We start from the raw sequence: 10872 nt of genomic DNA, 5'->3' as shown, positions 1-10872 counted from the left end.
CCATTTCTTAACCCATTGTAGCCTTGCCAGGAAAGTAAGGGTAGAGTGTCTAAGGTTTCAGTCTTTTCTGTGTATTATCAAATGGAAACTTTCATATTCAGAGAGTAAAGTGGAAGTCACAATGACATGTTGAACCAAGCAATGTACGTTCCCACCCAGGATCCATTTCTCCTTTTCTATTTGTGGCTCTGCCGTATGTGAGGATGATTTCCAAGGCCAGTTGAGTCAGAACCCCTTCTTCCCATCTTGGTTTCCTTTGATTAGAAATAAAAACTTTTCCTTATGGTTTCAAAGAACTTAATTAAAATTAGTTTCATTCTCAAATCAACTCTATAGCGAAGGAATTTTTCAACCATATATTACAGATTAAGAAAATGAGAGAGTTGAGACGAGGTCTCACGGAGTCATTGAAGTTCACAATAGCAAACCTTGTCTTCTTCCTACTTTTCAGCTGAGTGTTGTGGTTTACATCTATAAACACAATAATCTGGGAGACAGAGGCAGGAGGCTCACAAGTTTGAAGTCAGCTTGGAAACTTACTAAGATCTTGTCTCAATATTCAAAAATCCTTTGAAAGGGCTGAGAATTTACCTTAGCATTTAACAGGTCTTGGGTTTAGTACCCAGTACAAGCAAAATCTTGCAAAGGCCTAAGTGTATGGGATAACCTGTTAGAACTCTGCTACCATCCAAAACCTTTTGCCTCTGCCTTCTGCTCCAGCCATGCTTTATTGTTATGTATCTGATCCCTAGACATGCTTCTCTATGATCCCCAATAAACCACACTTTTAATTTTACTTAGGCTATTGTAGTATTCTTCCTCCACCTGATATGAGATGGGAATAAATCTTTTTGACCAGTAGGACACTATGGAAATAACAGTGAATAACATCCCAAGTCAGGTAAAAGCAATTGCATTTGATTTCTGGACTTGTTGGAGTTTTATTATTATTATTATTTTTTAATTTTATTTAAGGAGAAAAGAAAAAAAAAGCAGGGAAAGGGTACAAGTTATACAGATTTACAGAAAAAAAATGAACAGTAGGAAATCACTAGTTAATGGATTACATATTGTCATCTTAGAAATAATTGTTCAAGTCACAAAATTAAAGCTTGTAAAGTGGACATTCCATCAATGATACTGCAAACAGTTCTGTTCATTGATCCAATAAAACTCTGTGATATCATTTTCTATCTTATACACTTAAATATACATGCAGTTATATAGTTTGGAGCACTTTCTTTTCCTCTCTTTTGTACCATGACTATTACACATTTTGGGTTTCATTGCTCCCACGGTTCTTATTACTTTTTTGGAAGAGAGTAAAACCAAATGTGACATAACAGAACAGAATCGGTCAAGTCAAAAGGGTGGACATAATAGATAATGTAAAAACATAATACAAGGTGATCAACAATGGTTACCATAATGCCTCCCGCTATCTCTAATAGAATTGCCTATATCGTTAGTTATAATACAATTGAACAAAACAGTAAAGAATAAAACCGACAAAACCAAAACATTGGAGACATTGTAGGTCTTCAAAAGTAGATAAAAGTCAACAAGAATGGCGTCATAATGAATCTCATTATCTTCACAGCTGATGCCTAAACTTTTGAACCTGATACTATCCAGCAAAACAGAATAGGGGAACATTAGTTAAAAACCAGATGGTGAGAGTAATACAGGGCTTTAAATCAAGGTAATGAAAAGTCAAAGTGGGTTACTATAATATATCCTGTTATTTTTTTCCTTTAATTAAAAGCATAAAGATAAAAAAGTAAATAATGGAGTGGAGATTGAGATAAAAGAGGGCATAACAACAAAACAGCGCAAATCAAAACATAACCATTTAAGCAGAATAGTGTTTCACCACCAGATAATCCTAACCTAAAAGTAGTTACCATATTGTTTCTTTCTTTGAAATCCTTGAGTACAACTTCATATACTGTAGCATTAAGTATATCAAAACAATGTAAAACCATTCAAGAGAATGACAGCATTACAGAGTATTTAGAATCGACTAACAGAAAATGAACAATGGTTTCTGTATAATCTCCTTGTCTTTAAAAGGTTTTTGCTTATACTATCGTACATAATAAAATCCAATAAGATACAGCCTATTTAGACCATTGGAGACAGAAGGACAAAAGCTAGATGAGACTTCAAAACAAGATGATACTAAATCAGTATTACCTATTAAGATGTCATTTTCTCCAAAATAGCTGTTCCTATCATCCAATCTTCTCTGCCTCATTTCTATTGAGCTCTTTTTCTGTCAGTAGCTGTCAGTTTGTTTTCTTCATTTTGTTCTCTGCTCCATTCGTTGTGGCCTCTCTGCCATTATTTCTGGATTCTTTGTATTTTTCTTTTTTTAGAATATCCTGCAATACTCTCTGTAGAGTTGAATTGGTGGTTGCAAATTCCCCCAGTTCCTCTTTATCCTGGAAGCACCTTGTTTTTCCATCAATTTCCAGGGACAGTTGTGCAGGATATCTCAATCTTGGCTGGAGATTATTATCTTTCAAAGCTTGAATTATTTCCCCCCACGCTCTTCGTGATTTGATGGTTTGTGCAGAGAAATCTGCTGTAATTCTGATGGGGGTTCCCTTGTAAGTGGTCTGTTTCTTGTCTCTTACAGCTTTTAATATTCTGTTCTTGTATTGAATTTCTGGAATTTTTATTATTATATGCCTGGGTGTTGCTCTGTTTGGGTTGTAGGTAGCTGGGGTCCTGTATGCCTCATACATCTGAGTATCTTTACCTTTTGCTAAATTAGGAAAATTCTCCTGGATTATTTCTGTGAGTAGCTTTTGTAGTTCACTTGTTTGTGTCCCTACTTCTTCTTTTATGTTCTTAATCCTTAAGTTATGGATCCTCTTATCATCTTCTTGTCTTTGTATTATTGCTGTTTGTTTCTTTGTTATTTTTAAGAAGTTTTTCATTTCATTCTCCCATATTACAAGTCTGCCCTCCAGTTCAGATAGTCTGTCCTTAGTTTTTTTCAAGCTGTTATGCCAGTCTTCTATAGACTTCTTAGTATCTTGGTAGTCCCTTTGAACCTGCTTCACGTATTCTATGCTTTCTCTGTTTTCTCCATCAAACAATTCTCCCCTTTTTTTCTGTTCTTCCATTCCACCATCTGTTTTTTCTTGGGTGGTACTTAGCATTTCTCTAACTATTCTGCATACTTCTAGCTTCAGGTCGTTGATAACTTCATTCCTGAATTGGTCTATGAGGCTCTCTGTATGGTGCCTTATGTGTATTGGTGCGGTGTCTGCTATTGCCTGTTTCTCAGAATTCGGGGCCGAGGAGCCTTTCTTGTTGCTGCCTCTTCCCATGCTGCCTCTTCTTCTCTGTTCCTTATATATGCAAGCTTATATAAGAGGCCCAGCTTCTCTCCCAGTCAGCCACAGCCTGATCGAATTGCGCCAGTTAGGTGTTCCCACTCACCGCTGCGCACCAGGGAGTTACAGAACAGGCAGCCTACGCGTCTCCCCTCCCGGCCACCGTCAGGCTCTGGGATCTGGGTTGGGACAGTCTACCAGGTCCGCTGGCAGCGTCACGCAGGCCAGGCACTTTTCACCAATCCCGCTCGAGAGGGGGATGTGTGGCTGGAGTCGCCACCGCGCCCTGCTCCCGCAGGACTGCCCAGGCCCAGAAAGTCCTCTGCTGGAGTCAAACTGTGGTAGAGTGTCAGTTTCTCTCACTCACCTCACCACAAGTCAGTGCACGCCTCCCTGCCGTTCGCAGATTGCCGTTCTCAGAGCTTCTGCGCGTCTCTCTCCTTGCCGAGCCGCTGTGGAGGCAGCCAGCCGCCGCATGGTGGGAAAGCCAAATCGCGGCTTACAATGGCGCGGGGTCCAGCCTCCACACCGAGGCTTTTCTGTTCCTGTTTTAACACCAGGAATGCATTCCAAGTTGGTTTCTCTCAGCTCAGTTCATTCCTGAGTCAGCAGAGCATATCTCCACCTGCTTATGTCTCCTTAATCCGCACCATTCCTGGCTTCTGAGCCGAGTCTTTCAGAGAGCCTCCGGTAGTTGCTGTTATCTGTCCGCCATGTTCTCCCGGAAGTCTATTTATTTTTTTCTTACAGCTTTTCAGAAATCTGTTTATCATACCTAACAGGAAAAATGTTCATGGGTCTGAACAATGTCTCCTCTGTGGTGATCATTATTTTTTTAAATTTTATTTTGAAAATGATAAACTACAACAGAACAAGACAGAATAAACCAACTAAGATTGTACAGTGAAATTGGTACAGAATTTCACAGCAACGGGATAACAGTAATAGGTATCACAGTATATTTTGTGATCTTTATAATAGTTGTTCTTTCAATCATGTATATCAAAATAAAATGAAATAAATATAGAACTTATCAAAACAGAATATTGAATAGAGCAGTACCATTAATCAGAATAGAGCAAAACAGTAATAAAAATATTTGCCTTCAAAGAGATGGTAGAAGGAAATCCCCCTTATTTCCTATGGTCAACCTCCCAGGAGATGCTCAGATTTCTGGTTCCCATTTGCTAATCGCGGGGGGGTAGGGGGTAGGGGAAGTGGGATATTTGACTCTAGGCCGTGCTGGTGTAGGTTCATTATTGCTTAGCAGGGAGGCAGGCTGGTTACTTGGTTTCCCAGCTTTGTAAATTCCAACATTGGTGGATCTCAGAAGACACTGGTGGTTCTCCCCCTGGAGGGGCCATAGTTTGCCACACTGCAGCTGCTTACTAGGGAGGGAAGGTGCTTGCTTGGCTTCCCAGTGTCCTAAGGTCCAACATGGCATGGATATCAGGAGCTGCTGGTGGTTCTGATTTCTGAACTTGTTGCAATGCTTGTTTTTTGAGAAAGTCAGATACTAAATTTTAAAAAATCTACTTTGAGACTGCTATAAACTAAGGAACCCCAAGGTATCATGTAGAATTACCAGTCCAGGCCCTAACTTTCCCAGGAATTCCTTTTCTTCTGGATTCTTGTGTGTCTGGAAGGAGGTTTCTTGACCCATTTCTATGCTGCAGTATGTTTAGTTACTTTTACAAATAATTAATTTCACATGGTATTTGACACTTCATGTCACACGAATCGTAGGACTCTTTCTCAGGTGTGTGTTATGCTTTTTGTCTTATGATGACATAACACAGTGATTTCCCTCCAGGGAAACAAAGCAGTGACTGGCAGCATGAGGTTTACTCTGTACCCATGAGGGGGGGTTTCTGCTACACCCAAACATCCACTTCCCTTTTTTAAAATATGAAGTTTTAATCAAATGAGTAATATAGAAACCCTTGGTGAAGTAATGAAAATGTTACAAAGGGAAGATTAGGGAAATAAAATCCTTCTTTCCATTACACTCATTTCCAGGACTTTTCCTCTCATCCTGCAGGTAACTGAGGCCATGAATTTAGTTTCTGTCCCATCAGACACTTTTCTGTGCACTTTTCATACAACTGAGTCCAAAGCATTTTGTTCATTTATTTAACAGAGAATACCATTATGTTTTATTGATAGTTTTGAAGCATGTAATTTTATGTGTTTCTGAAATACATAGTGAGTTCAAGGCCAGCCTAAACTACACAGAGAGACCTTGTCTCAAAACAAAAACAGAAACAAAAACAAAATCTCCTAAATTCTTATTACCTAAACAGTGAACATTTGATACATGATCCAAAGCAAGTTGACTCCATTTGCAATACCAACTGACTGATATGTATGTATTTTTCCTTAGAATTTATCCTTTTTGACCAATTCGTCTCCCTGGTAAGCGGCTGTGGTTTAGGCAAGCTGCAGCTGCCCCAGGGGAGAACCACCAGTGTCTCCAGAGCTCTGTGTCATGTTGGAACTTGGGGGGCTGGGAAACCAAGCAGCCAGCTCACCCCCTGGTAGGCGGCCATGAGCCTATGGGCACGCATCAAACATCCCATCCCTCCCCACCCCCGTTGGCAGACGGGAGCCAGAGATCTGGGCATATCTTGGGAGGCTGACCATATGCAGTGTGGCAAGTAGGAGTGATTTCCTTCTGCCATCTCTTTGAAGGCAAGTATTTTTGTCACTGTTTTGCTTTGTTCTGATTGATGGTATTGCTTTATTCAATGTTCTGTTTTGATAAGTTCTATAATGTTCTGTATTTCATTTGAGTTTGTTGTACCTGATTGAAAGAACAGCTATTGTGAAGATATCGAGATATACTATGGTATCTATTGCTGTTATCCTGGTGACCTATTGTGAAGTTCTGTACCAATTTCACTGTACTGTCTCAATTGGCTTTGTTCCATCTTGTTCTGTTGTATTTTACTATCTTCAAAATAATTAAAAAAATTTTTAAAAAGAATTTATCCTTTTCCGTATTAAAATTGGGCTTTGTGCGTTTATGTCAAGTCATCTAGGTGTCTCTAATCCTACTAATCCATATAGAATTTCAGAGAATCTAAGTAGCTGTGCTTTAACCATTTGCAATACACATGGTCTGGTCCATTGCAGAAGCCATGATAAACACTTGCACATAGGCATCCTTGTGCACATCTGTCTTTCTAGAGCAGATAACAATTGTGCAATATGCAGGGCATAGCCAGGACTCATGTACTGAAAGTGAGCATAAGCTTCCAGATTGCATCAGGAGTAGTTGTGCTAATTCATGCCCCCATTTTACCGCAGTTTCATCTGGAAGGCTGTGTTCTTTCCTGCCCTCTCAACAATATCTGGGAGCCTCATGTAATGACACCCTGGCCAGTGTGACATCATCTGTACCCTAAGTCTTTGCAGTCTAATGGTTGAAACTCACTGGCTGCTCTTGTTTCCTCAGGTGTGAATTTCTGGTTATGTCTTTTGCCGGATTTGTTAGAGTGGAGCAGGATGTTGTAGTAGTCAACTTTTTGGTCTCTGAGCACAACACCACACACCCACCCTTAAATGAAGACAGGTTTAACTGGCTCATGGTTTAAACTGCAGTCATCTGGCTCTACATCACAGTGGAAGAGCAATAAATTTTAGTGCTTCATTGCACTGCGTGGTATTCACAGTTAATAAAAATAGTGTAGTAGATATTTCAAAATGGCTAAATGATTCTTAATGCTCAAACCACAAAATAGGAAACCTCTGTGAGGTGATTAGTATCTTATTTAGTTTAACTGAAACTTACTACAATGTATACATAGGTGAAGACTCCATTTTGAGCCCCCCAAAACAATCATTTTTCCATTAAAGACAAATCAGTAAATGATGGATTAACTCCCTTTAACTTCATTACCTAAACAACAAATGGTCCAAAGCAAGCCAATTCCATTTTCAGTACTGACCAAAAGGAGAAAAGCACATCAGAAACACTTTACCAATTCACCTTTCTGGCCTAGCACTGTCATCTTTGAGGCATTCTTCAGTAGCGGACAGTATTTGCTTAGTGAGAACAGTGAATACAGTGTTGGTTTTGGATTAGTTTTACCTGAAACAGTGGCATCAAATTACAAGGTCAGGATTTTTCACTTAAGAATTTATTGTTTTATTGAATTGCACTCAAGACTGCAATGTTTAAAGTAGCACAACAGCCTAGCTTCTGAAACTCATCCTGAGATGAATTTAGAGACTGGTGGCCAACTCTTTCCATTTGGGGACAAGCAGCATGTAGAGTTAGAAGCTTGGCAGGATGAAAGGGCATGTCAAAATTTATGCTAAAGAATTATATAGATGATTCTCCCTGTCTTCTTGGAAACATCTATTTGCACAAAAACTGTAGCACACCCTAGAGACTTGGGTACCACAAAACTTAGTTTTTCTGCTTTTCCTTATAGCACCAGCCAGGTCAGAGCTTACCCAGTTGGTATTGTGGGTCAATCAGTGACTTTGCCCTGTTTGTATTGGTCCCCGTCTCCAAGCAGCAGCCGCATGTGCTGGGGAAGAGGCCAATGTCTCAAGTCCAAATGCAACCAGGAGCTTATCCACATAGCGAGAACTCAAATGACCTCAGGAATGTCAGGAAAATACAGAGTCCAGTGGAATATCCAGAGGGGCGATGTCTCCTTGACCATCTTAAACACTGAGGAAGGGGACAGTGGGGTGTACTGCTATCGCATGGAGGTTCCTGGCTGGTTCAATGATGTCAAGAGGAACATTCAGCTGGTGCTGAGGAAAGGTGAGCACATGGGATTCAGATCTGGGGGAGGAGAACTTCACCAGCTGATGGGTAATGGATGGACTGGGAGGAGCTGAGGAGGTCGAACTTGCTTAAGCGGGGAGCAGAAAGATGAGATTGGAAATAATGAGTCATGACAGGGAGCAGGCCTGTGGAGGGGGCCAAGACAGCCACAGAAAAGAGTGAAGGGAGGCTGGGAAAAGACAGGGAACAGGTAAATTGCTTAATGAATCTGAAGAGGGCAGCTTTTACTTTAAGAAGGGAATTGTGTGCCACCTTGCAGAAATGTATGCTCCGTATTTTCAGAACTCCTAGTTTTTATGTGAACTATATTTAGTTTTATGTATTGGCTAATTTGAAAAATCAAATAATGATATGGTATGAATTGGATAGAGCACATCTGCAGGTCAGCTCCCTACTATAAATACATAGTTTGTGACTTCTGGTAGAGAAGAGGGAATAAGATGTGGGGACATTTTCCACAGTTTTCAGGCTTTCATTCTATTTCTCTCAGTTTCTTCTGATAAAATTTTAAATGTGATGAGACTCATAAAGATTTGAGTTTCATAGGATGAGCTGAACCAACCATGGGATTGAATTATGTTAATAGTAACCAACATTCCCCTGTCTTAACTGAGCATTCCAATCCTGGGCTCCATTTCCAATAGTTTGGTGGCTTGGAAAGCAAGGTCTCCAGGTGTATTTTAGGTTATGCAGGTTTCTCTAATGCACACTGAAACTGGAGATCAGTGGATGTGGAGCTTTTAATTAGAGAATTTCTTTATAGTTCAATATTAGTATAATGTTTTTTCTCTTTAAGAAACTATGTAAGCTAGAAGGTACTATTCTGATTTGTCTTAAGAGGAAAATGATATTTGTTGAAGGTAAATAACTCTAACCCTAACCTTTTCTTACCTGATAAGAGCTAGCTATTGTTTTAGAAAATACTTGTTTTAGAAAATTCAACAGGGTCATTTCCAAGTTTAATTGGAACAAATGATATCTTTTTGATTCATTAAAGCCTATGGAAATTTGGCATATTCTAGAAATGGTGAGGTCTATAGAATAAACTCAAATGTACAGTTTGATGGATTAAATGATATTGCTGTGAGTGAACTGTTGATATCAGAAGTAGACTGCATTGTCACTCCAGATTGCCTACTAATTGCCAGACTCTGTGATATGTATTGGATTCATAGTAGAGAACAAAATATGTACTTGATTTTTCTCTTGGCACATATAACACAGTGGGAGGAGACATGGGACCAATAATCAAGGGAATGTGTAGTTTTGAAATGCAATAAATGCCATGAAGTTAAAGTATAAAAACATATAACAGATTCTTATTGTTGTAGAATCTGGAAGTTGTCTTCATAGAAGAGACTTTGTAGCTGAGAAATGATAGGTCAGGCAGAGTCAGTGCAGTGAATAAAATGTAGTGTGAATAGGATATGAAATTCCTATAGCCAGCAGGTCATTGATGTGTTCAGAGAACTGAGAAAAGCCCACTTGTCTGAGAAAAGTGAAAAGAGAGTGAGGCCATGTGATTAGAAAGACAGATGGTGATTTCTAGGCCAAAGGACTGGATTCTTACAGGGAAGGAAGACCCCATACAAATTTTAAGTAGAGCTGGTCATAGTGGTGCACTCCTGTAACCCCAGCACTTGGGAAGCTGAGGCAGGAGAATTGTTTGCAAGTTCGAGACCAGCCTGGTCTACAAAGTAAGCCCGAAGCCAGCATGAACTGCATAGCAAGACCCTGTCTCCAAAAGGAAGAACAGAAACAAAAAAAACCCAACCAAACAAAAACCCCCAAAATGCAAATTTTTAAAGAGAATTAGCATAATTAGATTTGTAAATTGAAAAGATTACTCAAGCTATTGTTAAGTAGAATAGATCGGAAGAGACAGAGGCAAGAAACCCAGTTTTAGTGAGCATTACAATGGGCCAGGCCAGTGGACCACGTGAAAGTAACAGAAATGGAGAGGAATGGATAGATCCCCTCTTGCTTGGTGCATAACACATCTTCTCTTGTTTACAGCCCCAACAACTACCAGACAAACAATAACCTCCGGCCAAACTACCACCCCTCATTTGCTGCCAACAACTGTGTTGCCCACAACAGGCATGGCTATAGCAACCTCCAAGCCAGCCACCACCCCACACATGCCTACAACCAGAGCTGCAGAGCCAACACTGTTGACTACAATGACCTCCCTCCAAGCCACCACCCCTCTCATGCCAACAACTACAACTGTGCCGTCGACAACCCCCGTGACTGCACGTGAGCACACAGCCAGAGCCCACTTCAGACAAAGGCCACCTCTGTCTTCCCAACAACAGCACCCCTGTGCCCCCTGACAAGGCCAAGCTTTGCAACAGGGATAGCACTGGAGCCATCCATGGAAGGGCCCATGTCTACGGCAGGTATGGGACACAAATGATCACTTTTCTCTTCTACATGTGCCTTGCTTTCCTTGGAACAGGGTTCTCCCACTGCATGGGACAGCCCAGTGATGTGCTCTTGATCCGTGTCTATGTGTATGCTTGTGTATGTATGCATTTGCTTGCTGGCCTAACATAACAAATGCCACAGACTGCACGGCTTCAACAGTAGGAATTTGTTTTCTTCCCAGTCTGGATGTTAGAAGTCCATGTTTAAAGTGTCAGCAGCTTTGGTTTCTTCTGCCATTTTCTTTCTATACTTTTAGATGGCTGTCTCTTCACTATGTCCCATGTCGTCTCC

The 10872-nt window shown here is 40.4% G+C and overlaps 1 protein-coding gene across 1 annotated transcript; it reads left to right on the top strand.

Moving 5' to 3' along the window:
* The first annotated feature begins 7964 nt into the window (after positions 1-7964).
* LOC111757819 (T-cell immunoglobulin and mucin domain-containing protein 4-like) lies at positions 7965-10542 on the top strand. The gene is made up of 2 exons (XM_023566506.2): positions 7965-8127; positions 10168-10542. Exons 1-2 carry the CDS (start codon positions 7965-7967, stop codon positions 10485-10487), a joined length of 483 nt encoding a protein of 160 aa, XP_023422274.1. The 3' UTR covers positions 10488-10542.
* The last annotated feature ends 330 nt before the right edge of the window (positions 10543-10872 follow it).

This window comes from Cavia porcellus, unplaced genomic scaffold (assembly GCF_034190915.1).
Source record: "Cavia porcellus strain 051 isolate PalLab524CR breed Dunkin Hartley unplaced genomic scaffold, mCavPor4.1 scaffold_19, whole genome shotgun sequence".
NCBI classification, from domain to species: Eukaryota; Metazoa; Chordata; class Mammalia; order Rodentia; family Caviidae; genus Cavia; species Cavia porcellus.
Note: the sequence above shows the minus strand (reverse complement) of the source record. Positions and strands in the feature narration are given on the sequence as shown.

What these genes read in the sequence shown, in the direction of transcription:
- LOC111757819 (XM_023566506.2), top strand. Translation starts at nt 7,965, where the DNA reads ATGTCAGGAAAATACAGAGTCCAGTGGAATATCCAGAGGGGCGATGTC. An exon ending in TCAGCTGGTGCTGAGGAAAG is followed by an intron (nt 8,128 to 10,167) that starts GTGAGCACATGG and finishes TCTTGTTTACAG; the next exon opens with CCCCAACAACTACCAGACAA.